This window comes from Tachypleus tridentatus, chromosome 6, assembly GCF_004210375.1.
Source record: "Tachypleus tridentatus isolate NWPU-2018 chromosome 6, ASM421037v1, whole genome shotgun sequence".
Taxonomy (NCBI): domain Eukaryota; kingdom Metazoa; phylum Arthropoda; class Merostomata; order Xiphosura; family Limulidae; genus Tachypleus; species Tachypleus tridentatus.
In genome coordinates this window covers 148,532,626-148,550,415 of record NC_134830.1, presented here as the reverse complement: position 1 = coordinate 148,550,415, position 17,790 = coordinate 148,532,626, and the positions used below count along the sequence as shown (strand labels likewise).

Sequence of the window (17,790 nt, the reverse complement as noted above, 5' to 3'; positions counted from 1 at the left end):
CTGTACACTTTAGAAATAGAGACTTACCAGTATACAAGTTGGTAATTCACATGGAGAACGACCAGTTGGAGCTAGAGAATTGTCTAAACCTGTTGGAAGAGCAGGTGGGTTTGTTAAGTATTCTGTACACTTTAGAAATAGAGACTTACCAGTATACAAGTTGGTAATTCACATGGAGAACGACCAGTTGGAGCTAGAGAATTGTCTAAACCTGTTGGAAGAGCAGGTGGGTTTGTTAAGTATTCTGTACACTTTAGAAATAGAGACTTACCAGTATACAAGTTGGTAATTCACATGGAGAACGACCAGTTGGAGCTAGAGAATTGTCTAAACCTGTTGGAAGAGCAGGTGGGTTTGTTAAGTATTCTGTACACTTTAGAAATAGAGACTTACCAGTATACAAGTTGGTAATTCACATGGAGAACGACCAGTTGGAGCTAGAGAATTGTCTAAACCTGTTGGAAGAGCAGGTGGGTTTGTTAAGTATTCTGTACACTTTAGAAATAGAGACTTACCAGTATACAAGTTGGTAATTCACATGGAGAACGACCAGTTGGAGCTAGAGAATTGTCTAAACCTGTTGGAAGAGCAGGTGGGTTTGTTAAGTATTCTGTACACTTTAGAAATAGAGACTTACCAGTATACAAGTTGGTAATTCACATGGAGAACGACCAGTTGGAGCTAGAGAATTGTCTAAACCTGTTGGAAGAGCAGGTGGGTTTGTTAAGTATTCTGTACACTTTAGAAATAGAGACTTACCAGTATACAAGTTGGTAATTCACATGGAGAACGACCAGTTGGAGCTAGAGAATTGTCTAAACCTGTTGGAAGAGCAGGTGGGTTTGTTAAGTATTCTGTACACTTTAGAAATAGAGACTTACCAGTATACAAGTTGGTAATTCACATGGAGAACGACCAGTTGGAGCTAGAGAATTGTCTAAACCTGTTGGAAGAGCAGGTGGGTTTGTTAAGTATTCTGTACACTTTAGAAATAGAGACTTACCAGTATACAAGTTGGTAATTCACATGGAGAACGACCAGTTGGAGCTAGAGAATTGTCTAAACCTGTTGGAAGAGCAGGTGGGTTTGTTAAGTATTCTGTACACTTTAGAAATAGAGACTTACCAGTATACAAGTTGGTAATTCACATGGAGAACGACCAGTTGGAGCTAGAGAATTGTCTAAACCTGTTGGAAGAGCAGGTGGGTTTGTTAAGTATTCTGTACACTTTAGAAATAGAGACTTACCAGTATACAAGTTGGTAATTCACATGGAGAACGACCAGTTGGAGCTAGAGAATTGTCTAAACCTGTTGGAAGAGCAGGTGGGTTTGTTAAGTATTCTGTACACTTTAGAAATAGAGACTTACCAGTATACAAGTTGGTAATTCACAACGACCAGTTGGAGCTAGAAATTGTCGACCAGCAGGTTGTTAAGAGCACTTTAGAGACCAGTATTGTTGGTAATACAACCTTGTTGAGAAGAGCTGTTGGAAGAGTGGGGGTTTGTTAAGTATTCTGTACACTTTAGAAATAGAGACTTACCAGTATACAAGTTGGTAATTCACATGGAGAACGACCAGTTGGAGCTAGAGAATTGTCTAAACCTGTTGGAAGAGCAGGTGGGTTTGTTAAGTATTCTGTACACTTTAGAAATAGAGACTTACCAGTATACAAGTTGGTAATTCACATGGAGAACGACCAGTTGGAGCTAGAGAATTGTCTAAACCTGTTGGAAGAGCAGGTGGGTTTGTTAAGTATTCTGTACACTTTAGAAATAGAGACTTACCAGTATACAAGTTGGTAATTCACATGGAGAACGACCAGTTGGAGCTAGAGAATTGTCTAAACCTGTTGGAAGAGCAGGTGGGTTTGTTAAGTATTCTGTACACTTTAGAAATAGAGACTTACCAGTATACAAGTTGGTAATTCACATGGAGAACGACCAGTTGGAGCTAGAGAATTGTCTAAACCTGTTGGAAGAGCAGGTGGGTTTGTTAAGTATTCTGTACACTTTAGAAATAGAGACTTACCAGTATACAAGTTGGTAATTCACATGGAGAACGACCAGTTGGAGCTAGAGAATTGTCTAAACCTGTTGGAAGAGCAGGTGGGTTTGTTAAGTATTCTGTACACTTTAGAAATAGAGACTTACCAGTATACAAGTTGGTAATTCACATGGAGAACGACCAGTTGGAGCTAGAGAATTGTCTAAACCTGTTGGAAGAGCAGGTGGGTTTGTTAAGTATTCTGTACACTTTAGAAATAGAGACTTACCAGTATACAAGTTGGTAATTCACAAGGAGAACGACCAGTTGGAGCTAGAGAATTGTCTAAACCTGTTGGAAGAGCAGGTGGGTTTGTTAAGTATTCTGTACACTTTAGAAATAGAGACTTACCAGTATACAAGTTGGTAATTCACATGGAGAACGACCAGTTGGAGCTAGAGAATTGTCTAAACCTGTTGGAAGAGCAGGTGGGTTTGTTAAGTATTCTGTACACTTTAGAAATAGAGACTTACCAGTATACAAGTTGGTAATTCACATGGAGAACGACCAGTTGGAGCTAGAGAATTGTCTAAACCTGTTGGAAGAGCAGGTGGGTTTGTTAAGTATTCTGTACACTTTAGAAATAGAGACTTACCAGTATACAAGTTGGTAATTCACAAGGAGAACGACCAGTTGGAGCTAGAGAATTGTCTAAACCTGTTGGAAGAGCAGGTGGGTTTGTTAAGTATTCTGTACACTTTAGAAATAGAGACTTACCAGTATACAAGTTGGTAATTCACATGGAGAACGACCAGTTGGAGCTAGAGAATTGTCTAAACCTGTTGGAAGAGCAGGTGGGTTTGTTAAGTATTCTGTACACTTTAGAAATAGAGACTTACCAGTATACAAGTTGGTAATTCACATGGAGAACGACCAGTTGGAGCTAGAGAATTGTCTAAACCTGTTGGAAGAGCAGGTGGGTTTGTTAAGTATTCTGTACACTTTAGAAATAGAGACTTACCAGTATACAAGTTGGTAATTCACATGGAGAACGACCAGTTGGAGCTAGAGAATTGTCTAAACCTGTTGGAAGAGCAGGTGGGTTTGTTAAGTATTCTGTACACTTTAGAAATAGAGACTTACCAGTATACAAGTTGGTAATTCACATGGAGAACGACCAGTTGGAGCTAGAGAATTGTCTAAACCTGTTGGAAGAGCAGGTGGGTTTGTTAAGTATTCTGTACACTTTAGAAATAGAGACTTACCAGTATACAAGTTGGTAATTCACATGGAGAACGACCAGTGGAGAACGACCAGTTGGAGCTAGAGAATTGTCTAAACCTGTTGGAAGAGCAGGTGGGTTTGTTAAGTATTCTGTACACTTTAGAAATAGAGACTTACCAGTATACAAGTTGGTAATTCACATGGAGAACGACCAGTTGGAGCTAGAGAATTGTCTAAACCTGTTGGAAGAGCAGGTGGGTTTGTTAAGTATTCTGTACACTTTAGAAATAGAGACTTACCAGTATACAAGTTGGTAATTCACATGGAGAACGACCAGTTGGAGCTAGAGAATTGTCTAAACCTGTTGGAAGAGCAGGTGGGTTTGTTAAGTATTCTGTACACTTTAGAAATAGAGACTTACCAGTATACAAGTTGGTAATTCACAAGGAGAACGACCAGTTGGAGCTAGAGAATTGTCTAAACCTGTTGGAAGAGCAGGTGGGTTTGTTAAGTATTCTGTACACTTTAGAAATAGAGACTTACCAGTATACAAGTTGGTAATTCACATGGAGAACGACCAGTTGGAGCTAGAGAATTGTCTAAACCTGTTGGAAGAGCAGGTGGGTTTGTTAAGTATTCTGTACACTTTAGAAATAGAGACTTACCAGTATACAAGTTGGTAATTCACATGGAGAACGACCAGTTGGAGCTAGAGAATTGTCTAAACCTGTTGGAAGAGCAGGTGGGTTTGTTAAGTATTCTGTACACTTTAGAAATAGAGACTTACCAGTATACAAGTTGGTAATTCACATGGAGAACGACCAGTTGGAGCTAGAGAATTGTCTAAACCTGTTGGAAGAGCAGGTGGGTTTGTTAAGTATTCTGTACACTTTAGAAATAGAGACTTACCAGTATACAAGTTGGTAATTCACATGGAGAACGACCAGTTGGAGCTAGAGAATTGTCTAAACCTGTTGGAAGAGCAGGTGGGTTTGTTAAGTATTCTGTACACTTTAGAAATAGAGACTTACCAGTATACAAGTTGGTAATTCACATGGAGAACGACCAGTTGGAGCTAGAGAATTGTCTAAACCTGTTGGAAGAGCAGGTGGGTTTGTTAAGTATTCTGTACACTTTAGAAATAGAGACTTACCAGTATACAAGTTGGTAATTCACATGGAGAACGACCAGTTGGAGCTAGAGAATTGTCTAAACCTGTTGGAAGAGCAGGTGGGTTTGTTAAGTATTCTGTACACTTTAGAAATAGAGACTTACCAGTATACAAGTTGGTAATTCACATGGAGAACGACCAGTTGGAGCTAGAGAATTGTCTAAACCTGTTGGAAGAGCAGGTGGGTTTGTTAAGTATTCTGTACACTTTAGAAATAGAGACTTACCAGTATACAAGTTGGTAATTCACATGGAGAACGACCAGTTGGAGCTAGAGAATTGTCTAAACCTGTTGGAAGAGCAGGTGGGTTTGTTAAGTATTCTGTACACTTTAGAAATAGAGACTTACCAGTATACAAGTTGGTAATTCACATGGAGAACGACCAGTTGGAGCTAGAGAATTGTCTAAACCTGTTGGAAGAGCAGGTGGGTTTGTTAAGTATTCTGTACACTTTAGAAATAGAGACTTACCAGTATACAAGTTGGTAATTCACAAGGAGAACGACCAGTTGGAGCTAGAGAATTGTCTAAACCTGTTGGAAGAGCAGGTGGGTTTGTTAAGTATTCTGTACACTTTAGAAATAGAGACTTACCAGTATACAAGTTGGTAATTCACATGGAGAACGACCAGTTGGAGCTAGAGAATTGTCTAAACCTGTTGGAAGAGCAGGTGGGTTTGTTAAGTATTCTGTACACTTTAGAAATAGAGACTTACCAGGTATACAAGTTGGTAATTCACATGGAGAACGACCAGTTGGAGCTAGAGAATTGTCTAAACCTGTTGGAAGAGCAGGTGGGTTTGTTAAGTATTCTGTACACTTTAGAAATAGAGACTTACCAGTATACAAGTTGGTAATTCACATGGAGAACGACCAGTTGGAGCTAGAGAATTGTCTAAACCTGTTGGAAGAGCAGGTGGGTTTGTTAAGTATTCTGTACACTTTAGAAATAGAGACTTACCAGTATACAAGTTGGTAATTCACATGGAGAACGACCAGTTGGAGCTAGAGAATTGTCTAAACCTGTTGGAAGAGCAGGTGGGTTTGTTAAGTATTCTGTACACTTTAGAAATAGAGACTTACCAGTATACAAGTTGGTAATTCACATGGAGAACGACCAGTTGGAGCTAGAGAATTGTCTAAACCTGTTGGAAGAGCAGGTGGGTTTGTTAAGTATTCTGTACACTTTAGAAATAGAGACTTACCAGTATACAAGTTGGTAATTCACATGGAGAACGACCAGTTGGAGCTAGAGAATTGTCTAAACCTGTTGGAAGAGCAGGTGGGTTTGTTAAGTATTCTGTACACTTTAGAAATAGAGACTTACCAGTATACAAGTTGGTAATTCACATGGAGAACGACCAGTTGGAGCTAGAGAATTGTCTAAACCTGTTGGAAGAGCAGGTGGGTTTGTTAAGTATTCTGTACACTTTAGAAATAGAGACTTACCAGTATACAAGTTGGTAATTCACAAGGAGAACGACCAGTTGGAGCTAGAGAATTGTCTAAACCTGTTGGAAGAGCAGGTGGGTTTGTTAAGTATTCTGTACACTTTAGAAATAGAGACTTACCAGTATACAAGTTGGTAATTCACATGGAGAACGACCAGTTGGAGCTAGAGAATTGTCTAAACCTGTTGGAAGAGCAGGTGGGTTTGTTAAGTATTCTGTACACTTTAGAAATAGAGACTTACCAGTATACAAGTTGGTAATTCACATGGAGAACGACCAGTTGGAGCTAGAGAATTGTCTAAACCTGTTGGAAGAGCAGGTGGGTTTGTTAAGTATTCTGTACACTTTAGAAATAGAGACTTACCAGTATACAAGTTGGTAATTCACATGGAGAACGACCAGTTGGAGCTAGAGAATTGTCTAAACCTGTTGGAAGAGCAGGTGGGTTTGTTAAGTATTCTGTACACTTTAGAAATAGAGACTTACCAGTATACAAGTTGGTAATTCACATGGAGAACGACCAGTTGGAGCTAGAGAATTGTCTAAACCTGTTGGAAGAGCAGGTGGGTTTGTTAAGTATTCTGTACACTTTAGAAATAGAGACTTACCAGTATACAAGTTGGTAATTCACATGGAGAACGACCAGTTGGAGCTAGAGAATTGTCTAAACCTGTTGGAAGAGCAGGTGGGTTTGTTAAGTATTCTGTACACTTTAGAAATAGAGACTTACCAGTATACAAGTTGGTAATTCACATGGAGAACGACCAGTTGGAGCTAGAGAATTGTCTAAACCTGTTGGAAGAGCAGGTGGGTTTGTTAAGTATTCTGTACACTTTAGAAATAGAGACTTACCAGTATACAAGTTGGTAATTCACATGGAGAACGACCAGTTGGAGCTAGAGAATTGTCTAAACCTGTTGGAAGAGCAGGTGGGTTTGTTAAGTATTCTGTACACTTTAGAAATAGAGACTTACCAGTATACAAGTTGGTAATTCACATGGAGAACGACCAGTTGGAGCTAGAGAATTGTCTAAACCTGTTGGAAGAGCAGGTGGGTTTGTTAAGTATTCTGTACACTTTAGAAATAGAGACTTACCAGTATACAAGTTGGTAATTCACATGGAGAACGACCAGTTGGAGCTAGAGAATTGTCTAAACCTGTTGGAAGAGCAGGTGGGTTTGTTAAGTATTCTGTACACTTTAGAAATAGAGACTTACCAGTATACAAGTTGGTAATTCACATGGAGAACGACCAGTTGGAGCTAGAGAATTGTCTAAACCTGTTGGAAGAGCAGGTGGGTTTGTTAAGTATTCTGTACACTTTAGAAATAGAGACTTACCAGTATACAAGTTGGTAATTCACATGGAGAACGACCAGTTGGAGCTAGAGAATTGTCTAAACCTGTTGGAAGAGCAGGTGGGTTTGTTAAGTATTCTGTACACTTTAGAAATAGAGACTTACCAGTATACAAGTTGGTAATTCACAAGGAGAACGACCAGTTGGAGCTAGAGAATTGTCTAAACCTGTTGGAAGAGCAGGTGGGTTTGTTAAGTATTCTGTACACTTTAGAAATAGAGACTTACCAGTATACAAGTTGGTAATTCACATGGAGAACGACCAGTTGGAGCTAGAGAATTGTCTAAACCTGTTGGAAGAGCAGGTGGGTTTGTTAAGTATTCTGTACACTTTAGAAATAGAGACTTACCAGTATACAAGTTGGTAATTCACATGGAGAACGACCAGTTGGAGCTAGAGAATTGTCTAAACCTGTTGGAAGAGCAGGTGGGTTTGTTAAGTATTCTGTACACTTTAGAAATAGAGACTTACCAGTATACAAGTTGGTAATTCACATGGAGAACGACCAGTTGGAGCTAGAGAATTGTCTAAACCTGTTGGAAGAGCAGGTGGGTTTGTTAAGTATTCTGTACACTTTAGAAATAGAGACTTACCAGTATACAAGTTGGTAATTCACATGGAGAACGACCAGTTGGAGCTAGAGAATTGTCTAAACCTGTTGGAAGAGCAGGTGGGTTTGTTAAGTATTCTGTACACTTTAGAAATAGAGACTTACCAGTATACAAGTTGGTAATTCACATGGAGAACGACCAGTTGGAGCTAGAGAATTGTCTAAACCTGTTGGAAGAGCAGGTGGGTTTGTTAAGTATTCTGTACACTTTAGAAATAGAGACTTACCAGTATACAAGTTGGTAATTCACATGGAGAACGACCAGTTGGAGCTAGAGAATTGTCTAAACCTGTTGGAAGAGCAGGTGGGTTTGTTAAGTATTCTGTACACTTTAGAAATAGAGACTTACCAGTATACAAGTTGGTAATTCACATGGAGAACGACCAGTTGGAGCTAGAGAATTGTCTAAACCTGTTGGAAGAGCAGGTGGGTTTGTTAAGTATTCTGTACACTTTAGAAATAGAGACTTACCAGTATACAAGTTGGTAATTCACAAGGAGAACGACCAGTTGGAGCTAGAGAATTGTCTAAACCTGTTGGAAGAGCAGGTGGGTTTGTTAAGTATTCTGTACACTTTAGAAATAGAGACTTACCAGTATACAAGTTGGTAATTCACAAGGAGAACGACCAGTTGGAGCTAGAGAATTGTCTAAACCTGTTGGAAGAGCAGGTGGGTTTGTTAAGTATTCTGTACACTTTAGAAATAGAGACTTACCAGTATACAAGTTGGTAATTCACAAGGAGAACGACCAGTTGGAGCTAGAGAATTGTCTAAACCTGTTGGAAGAGCAGGTGGGTTTGTTAAGTATTCTGTACACTTTAGAAATAGAGACTTACCAGTATACAAGTTGGTAATTCACATGGAGAACGACCAGTTGGAGCTAGAGAATTGTCTAAACCTGTTGGAAGAGCAGGTGGGTTTGTTAAGTATTCTGTACACTTTAGAAATAGAGACTTACCAGTATACAAGTTGGTAATTCACAGGAGAACGACCAGTTGGAGCTAGAGAATTGTCTAAACCTGTTGGAAGAGCAGGTGGGTTTGTTAAGTATTCTGTACACTTTAGAAATAGAGACTTACCAGTATACAAGTTGGTAATTCACAAGGAGAACGACCAGTTGGAGCTAGAGAATTGTCTAAACCTGTTGGAAGAGCAGGTGGGTTTGTTAAGTATTCTGTACACTTTAGAAATAGAGACTTACCAGTATACAAGTTGGTAATTCACAAGGAGAACGACCAGTTGGAGCTAGAGAATTGTCTAAACCTGTTGGAAGAGCAGGTGGGTTTGTTAAGTATTCTGTACACTTTAGAAATAGAGACTTACCAGTATACAAGTTGGTAATTCACAAGGAGAACGACCAGTTGGAGCTAGAGAATTGTCTAAACCTGTTGGAAGAGCAGGTGGGTTTGTTAAGTATTCTGTACACTTTAGAAATAGAGACTTACCAGTATACAAGTTGGTAATTCACAAGGAGAACGACCAGTTGGAGCTAGAGAATTGTCTAAACCTGTTGGAAGAGCAGGTGGGTTTGTTAAGTATTCTGTACACTTTAGAAATAGAGACTTACCAGTATACAAGTTGGTAATTCACATGGAGAACGACCAGTTGGAGCTAGAGAATTGTCTAAACCTGTTGGAAGAGCAGGTGGGTTTGTTAAGTATTCTGTACACTTTAGAAATAGAGACTTACCAGTATACAAGTTGGTAATTCACATGGAGAACGACCAGTTGGAGCTAGAGAATTGTCTAAACCTGTTGGAAGAGCAGGTGGGTTTGTTAAGTATTCTGTACACTTTAGAAATAGAGACTTACCAGTATACAAGTTGGTAATTCACAAGGAGAACGACCAGTTGGAGCTAGAGAATTGTCTAAACCTGTTGGAAGAGCAGGTGGGTTTGTTAAGTATTCTGTACACTTTAGAAATAGAGACTTACCAGTATACAAGTTGGTAATTCACAAGGAGAACGACCAGTTGGAGCTAGAGAATTGTCTAAACCTGTTGGAAGAGCAGGTGGGTTTGTTAAGTATTCTGTACACTTTAGAAATAGAGACTTACCAGTATACAAGTTGGTAATTCACAAGGAGAACGACCAGTTGGAGCTAGAGAATTGTCTAAACCTGTTGGAAGAGCAGGTGGGTTTGTTAAGTATTCTGTACACTTTAGAAATAGAGACTTACCAGTATACAAGTTGGTAATTCACAAGGAGAACGACCAGTTGGAGCTAGAGAATTGTCTAAACCTGTTGGAAGAGCAGGTGGGTTTGTTAAGTATTCTGTACACTTTAGAAATAGAGACTTACCAGTATACAAGTTGGTAATTCACAAGGAGAACGACCAGTTGGAGCTAGAGAATTGTCTAAACCTGTTGGAAGAGCAGGTGGGTTTGTTAAGTATTCTGTACACTTTAGAAATAGAGACTTACCAGTATACAAGTTGGTAATTCACAAGGAGAACGACCAGTTGGAGCTAGAGAATTGTCTAAACCTGTTGGAAGAGCAGGTGGGTTTGTTAAGTATTCTGTACACTTTAGAAATAGAGACTTACCAGTATACAAGTTGGTAATTCACATGGAGAACGACCAGTTGGAGCTAGAGAATTGTCTAAACCTGTTGGAAGAGCAGGTGGGTTTGTTAAGTATTCTGTACACTTTAGAAATAGAGACTTACCAGTATACAAGTTGGTAATTCACATGGAGAACGACCAGTTGGAGCTAGAGAATTGTCTAAACCTGTTGGAAGAGCAGGTGGGTTTGTTAAGTATTCTGTACACTTTAGAAATAGAGACTTTCTGGTATACAAGTTGGTAATTCACATGGAGAACGACCAGTTGGAGCTAGAGAATTGTCTAAACCTGTTGGAAGAGCAGGTGGGTTTGTTAAATATTCTGTACACTTTAGAAATAGAGACTTACCAGTATACAAGTTGGTAATTCACATGGAGAACGACCAGTTGGAGCTAGAGAATTGTCTAAACCTGTTGGAAGAGCAGGTGGGTTTGTTAAGTATTCTGTACACTTTAGAAATAGAGACTTACCAGTATACAAGTTGGTAATTCACAAGGAGAACAACCAGTTGGAGCTAGAGAATTGTCTAAACCTGTTGGAAGAGCAGGTGGGTTTGTTAAGTATTCTGTACACTTTAGAAATAGAGACTTACTGGTATACAAGTTGGTAATTCACATGGAGAACGACCAGTTGGAGCTAGAGAATTGTCTAAACCTGTTGGAAGAGCAGGTGGGTTTGTTAAGTATTCTGTACACTTTAGAAATAGAGACTTACTGGTATACAAGTTGGTAATTCACATGGAGAACGACCAGTTGGAGCTAGAGAATTGTCTAAACCTGTTGGAAGAGCAGGTGGGTTTGTTAAGTATTCTGTACACTTTAGAAATAGAGACTCACCGGTATACAAGTTGGTAATTCACAAGGAGAACGACCAGTTGGAGCTAGAGAATTGTCTAAACCTGTTGGAAGAGCAGGTGGGTTTGTTAAATATTCTGTACACTTTAGAAATAGAGACTTACCAGTATACAAGTTGGTAATTCACATGGAGAACGACCAGTTGGAGCTAGAGAATTGTCTAAACCTGTTGGAAGAGCAGGTGGGTTTGTTAAGTATTCTGTACACTTTAGAAATAGAGACTTACCAGTATACAAGTTGGTAATTCACAAGGAGAACGACCAGTTGGAGCTAGAGAATTGTCTAAACCTGTTGGAAGAGCAGGTGGGTTTGTTAAGTATTCTGTACACTTTAGAAATAGAGACTTACTGGTATACAAGTTGGTAATTCACATGGAGAACGACCAGTTGGAGCTAGAGAATTGTCTAAACCTGTTGGAAGAGCAGGTGGGTTTGTTAAATATTCTGTACACTTTAGAAATAGAGACTTACTGGTATATAAGTTGGTAATTCACAAGGAGAACAACCAGTTGGAGCTAGAGAATTGTCTAAACCTGTTGGAAGAGCAGGTGGGTTTGTTAAGTATTCTGTACACTTTAGAAATAGAGACTTACCAGTATACAAGTTGGTAATTCACAAGGAGAACAACCAGTTGGAGCTAGAGAATTGTCTAAACCTGTTGGAAGAGCAGGTGGGTTTGTTAAGTATTCTGTACACTTTAGAAATAGAGACTCACCGGTATACAAGTTGGTAATTCACATGGAGAACGACCAGTTGGAGCTAGAGAATTGTCTAAACCTGTTGGAAGAGCAGGTGGGTTTGTTAAATATTCTGTACACTTTAGAAATAGAGACTTACTGGTATATAAGTTGGTAATTCACAAGGAGAACAACCAGTTGGAGCTAGAGAATTGTCTAAACCTGTTGGAAGAGCAGGTGGGTTTGTTAAGTATTCTGTACACTTTAGAAATAGAGACTTACCAGTATACAAGTTGGTAATTCACAAGGAGAACAACCAGTTGGAGCTAGAGAATTGTCTAAACCTGTTGGAAGAGCAGGTGGGTTTGTTAAGTATTCTGTACACTTTAGAAATAGAGACTCACCAGTATACAAGTTGGTAATTCACATGGAGAACGACCAGTTGGAGCTAGAGAATTGTCTAAACCTGTTGGAAGAGCAGGTGGGTTTGTTAAGTATTCTGTACACTTTAGAAATAGAGACTTACCAGTATACAAGTTGGTAATTCACATGGAGAACGACCAGTTGGAGCTAGAGAATTGTCTAAACCTGTTGGAAGAGCAGGTGGGTTTGTTAAGTATTCTGTACACTTTAGAAATAGAGACTCACCGGTATACAAGTTGGTAATTCACAAGGAGAACGACCAGTTGGAGCTAGAGAATTGTCTAAACCTGTTGGAAGAGCAGGTGGGTTTGTTAAGTATTCTGTACACTTTAGAAATAGAGACTTACCAGTATACAAGTTGGTAATTCACATGGAGAACGCACCAGTTGGAGCTAGAGAATTGTCTAAACCTGTTGGAAGAGCAGGTGGGTTTGTTAAGTATTCTGTACACTTTAGAAATAGAGACTTATCGGTATACAAGTTGGTAATTCACAAGGAGAACGACCAGTTGGAGCTAGAGAATTGTCTAAACCTGTTGGAAGAGCAGGTGGGTTTGTTAAGTATTCTGTACACTTTAGAAATAGAGACTCACCGGTATACAAGTTGGTAATTCACATGGAGAACGACCAGTTGGAGCTAGAGAATTGTCTAAACCTGTTGGAAGAGCAGGTGGGTTTGTTAAGTATTCTGTACACTTTAGAAATAGAGACTTACTGGTATACAAGTTGGTAATTCACAAGGAGAACAACCAGTTGGAGCTAGAGAATTGTCTAAACCTGTTGGAAGAGCAGGTGGGTTTGTTAAGTATTCTGTACACTTTAGAAATAGAGACTCACCGGTATACAAGTTGGTAATTCACAAGGAGAACGACCAGTTGGAGCTAGAGAATTGTCTAAACCTGTTGGAAGAGCAGGTGGGTTTGTTAAGTATTCTGTACACTTTAGGAATAGAGATTTACTGAAATTATGAGGTTTATGTGAGAGGTATTGTTGGTAATGTTAACTGTATTTTAGTCTGTGGTATGTTGTTATTTATATCAACTAACATACAGATATTTGCCCTAATTAATTGCTCTTATCTTTAACTACAATTACTTTATAGTAAAGCTAAAAAAGGCATTAATTTTTATAAATCTATTTTTTTTTGCTATATTTACACTTCTTACGAGTAGGTTACATTTAGAGGAAATTCATTTTTACATATTATAATGTGTATAATCATTGAATATTTTTATTTCTGTATATACGAGAGGCAGGACTTTGGGGTTTTTTTGTGGCTAAGATAATAAGGGATTTCAATACATATTTGCCATATTATATGTAACACTATCTTTATTTTTAGAGTCTGATAATGTAACCTGAGTCAATGTTATTTGAGGATAAAATAACAGAAAGTTCAAGTTTTGTATGACCATGGTTTTCTGTTTTCAACACAAGACACACTGATTTCAGTTAGGGCTGAAAGTTACTGGTAGCTCACTGGTAAAAAGCCATGAATTGTTATTCTTTAATCAGTGTCTGTGAAGTAACGTGAAATATTTTGCTAGTGTGTAATTCAGACATGTTTATGATTATTCACAACAGTTACAAATAATGATCAAAATTGTTAGGAAGGTAAAGGATACCTGAAAGCACTGAATTTGTGGGGGATAATGTACATTATACTGTGATCAAATGATAAACCTTTGTGGGGGATAATGTACATTATACTGTGATCAAATGATAAACCTTTGTGGGGGATAATGTACATTATACTACAATCAAATGATAAACCTTTGTGGGGGATAATGTACATTATACTACAATCAAATGATAAACCTTTGTGGGGATAATGTACATTATACTACAATCAAATGATAAACCTTTGTGGGGATAATGTACATTATACTACAATCAAATGATAAACCTTTGTGGGGATAATGTACATTATACTACAATCAAATGATAAACCTTTATGGGATAATGTACATTATACTACAATCAAATGATAAACCTTTGTGGGGGATAATGTACATTATACTACGATCAAATGATAAACCTTTGTGGGGGATAATGTACATTATACTACGATCAAATGATAAACCTTTGTGGGGGATAATGTACATTATACTACGATCAAATGATAAACCTTTGTGTGGGATAATGTACATTATACTACAATCAAATGATAAACCTTTGTGGGGATAATGTACATTATACTACAATCAAATGATAAATCTTGTGGGGATAATGTACATTATACTACGATCAAATGATAAACCTTTGTGGGGATAATGTACATTATACTACAATCAAATGATAAACCTTGTGGGGAATAATGTACATTATACTACGATCAAATGATAAACCTTTGTGGGAATAATGTACATTATACTACGATCAAATGATAAACCTTTGTGGGGAATAATGTACATTATACTACAATCAAATGATAAACCTTTGTGGGGAATAATGTACATTATACTACAATCAAATGATAAACCTTTGCCGTTAACTTGTGCAGCGTTCTCGTATATCGATGTAAAGTTTTATGGATTATTCTGTATTTGTTAGTAAAGATATTTTTGAAGTGGAAATTATTGATCATTTAAAAAATTAGGTTCAAGCCCTGTGAAAAGCACCATTTTTGTTTTTGACAGTTGGCATTTTCAAGTAGGAATAAATTAAGGTACAAAAGTAGGACATATTCTTTCAGTTTCATGTTTCAATTACTTTTTCAGTACCCACACAGAGAATTAAGACCACACCATCAAAACTTGGTAGTGGAGGAAACAGAATGGTAACATCAACAGGCTCTCATAAAGTGGAAGAGATGTCAAACCAGGTAATGAATATATCATTTGAGATCATTGTAAAAAATTTGTTTTGGAACTTACATCCTGACAGCATGTGATTTGTTAAGTTATGATGAAATCAGTTTATCATCAGTACATCCATTTAAATCTGAAGTGATACTACAACTTACGTACCAGATGTGTGACACAGTTACTGTTAAGTTGGATGTATCCTAAAGCTCATAATATGTTCAGTTCCATACAATAAAGCTCTGAAATGACATTACTTGGGGTCAGGTAGTTACCTGTTTATGTACAAGCTTTCCTGTCATACTGAGTATATTTGAGGTTATCTCCAGATTCTTATAATAACGTACAGAACCAAAACATTTAATAGTGATGTAGTTGAACTAAAACTGATAGTCTAAAGATGAGATATAAACAATATTTTGACCAGACAAATATCCTCTGTGATATTTCTCACAATCAGTTTAGCCAGCTTTTGACTGAGAAAGAAGGTCACTTGTGGCTGCTATTTGTAATGTATTTTCTGTTATTGAAAGTGAGCTAAATACAGTTCTTATCACAAATTTCAAAAAATAGCATAATACAAAGGTGTGACTAGTGTCATGCAGTATGTAAGTGTGTGGACAGTATTATACATTCTATCTCTATAGGCCATGTTCAAGAGGATTGGGACATCTGAGGGTCAGTCAGAAAACATCTTTGGGCCATGTCCAGCCTGCAGGGCACATGTTTTGATGCTTTCAAACAGTGATAATAAATATACAATATAAATAATATTTTAGAGGTTTCCATTGTTATGATTTTCTGTGCTAGGTTTCAGAGTTGAAGTTGACAGTAGAAGGGCTCCGAAAGGGAACGAGACTTCTATTATGGGAAACTTCGATATTGAAGTTGTTTGTCAGGAATCAGAACAAGAAGAGAAGAATTTATTAGAGAAAATACTGGACGTCTTGTATGCAACAGAGGTCAGTCTTCTGTATGTGGAGGTTTTTAAAGTGTGTCAAATTTGATAGCATATCAATGGGCCTGATAGATGGAGTATAACCAGTGTCTGAACTGAGTAGTTTTGTGAGTTCTGGTTCTGATAATTGCTGCTAGTATTCTCTTGCTTTTTATGTATGAACATCTAATGATAGGATATATTCTCTTGTTGTTTATGTATGAACATCTAATAAGATCTGTTCTCTTGTTGTATACATATGAACATCTAATAAGATCTGTTCTCTTGTTGTTTACATATGAACATCTAATGATAGGATCTGTTCTCTTGTTGTTTATGTATGAACATCTAATGATAGGATCTGTTCTCGATTTTATGTATGAAAATCTAATGATAAGATCTGTTCTCTTGTTGTTTATGTATGAACATCTAATGATAGGATCTGTTCTCTTGTTGTTTATGTATAAACATCTAACAGTAGGATCTACTCTCATTAATGTGTGAACATCTGATGATAAAATGTATTCTCTTGTTGTTTGTGTGTGAACATCTAACAATAGAATCTGTTCTTGTGTTTGTGTGTGAACATCTAACAATAGAATCTGTTCTTGTGTTTGTGTGTGAACATCCAACAATAGGATCTGTTCTTGTGTTTGTGTGTGAACATCCAACAAAAGGATCTGTTCTTGTGTTTGTGTGTGAACATCCAACAAAAGGATTTGTTCTTGTGTTTGTGTGTGAACATCCAACAAAAGGATTTGTTCTTGTGTTTGTGTGTGAACATCCAACAAAAGGATTTGTTCTTGTGTTTGTGTGTGAACATCCAACAATAGGATTTGTTCTTGTGTGTGAACATCCAACAATAGGATTTGTTCTTGTGTGTGAACATCCAGCAATAGGATCTGTTCTTGTGTTTATGTGTGAACAGCTAACAGTAGGATCATTTTGTAGTTCTCTACTGTAATGAACTCCTTACACTTTCATTAAACTGTTTAAAATACTTGGTGTTTTCTTCTCCCAAGTTAGCTGCAGCTATAGGTTATCAGTGTGTTTAATAGTTGTGTATCAAGTTTGAAAGGAACTTATCTACAAACTTAACTCATAGATTAGTTCAGTAGTTCTGTTTCCAATATTTTCTGTACAGTAACAAATTGTACAGATTTATGACTGTCAGTCTGTTAGCAGTATATCATGACTACAGTATTTATATATAAATTGCAGAATGATCTATGACACATCAAGAAATCAAGTTTGTAATTTTCTAGTTACATCAAATGTAGGTGTGTGTGTATGTCTGTATATATATACACATTTCTTTCCAGGAAGGATTTGCTGTTCCTGACGAAGGACTGGAAGACGGAGCAGTAATTCCTCAAAATGATGATGAAGAATACTAGGTTTATTAATAAGTGTTTGCTAAAAATTTGGTGCAGAAGTACGTGTCGTAATTGTTTCATCACATTGGCAGTTGAAGCGAGTCCTAAATTTTTAACATTGCTTGATTGCAGGCTGGAAATATGTTTATTGAAAAGAAAGCACGTTATTTGTGTAGTCATGACATAAAATTGTATGCTTTGGGTAGAATACATTTAGTTGCATATCTACACACTTTTTTATGTTAATTCATGTCTGTTGTTTTCTGAAGGAAGGAAAACATGGACTGTGTACTTAATGAGTGTTTATATAATACACACTTTTGCTGTTCCCACTGTCCATGGTGTGGTTTTCATTACTTTA

At 37.6% G+C, this 17,790-nt stretch overlaps 1 protein-coding gene across 1 annotated transcript in view; it reads left to right on the top strand.

Annotated features, from left to right (window-relative positions):
• LOC143251767 (uncharacterized) overlaps window positions 1-17,766 on the top strand; it is a 39,528-nt gene extending 21,762 nt beyond the window's left edge. Inside the window, exons 3-5 of the mRNA XM_076503010.1 lie at window positions 15,033-15,136; window positions 15,927-16,078; window positions 17,376-17,766. Of these exons, the coding sequence (XP_076359125.1) occupies window positions 15,033-15,136; window positions 15,927-16,046 (224 nt within the window). The 3' untranslated portion in view covers window positions 16,047-16,078; window positions 17,376-17,766. The remainder of the gene's footprint in view (window positions 1-15,032; window positions 15,137-15,926; window positions 16,079-17,375) is intronic.
• The last annotated feature ends 24 nt before the right edge of the window (window positions 17,767-17,790 follow it).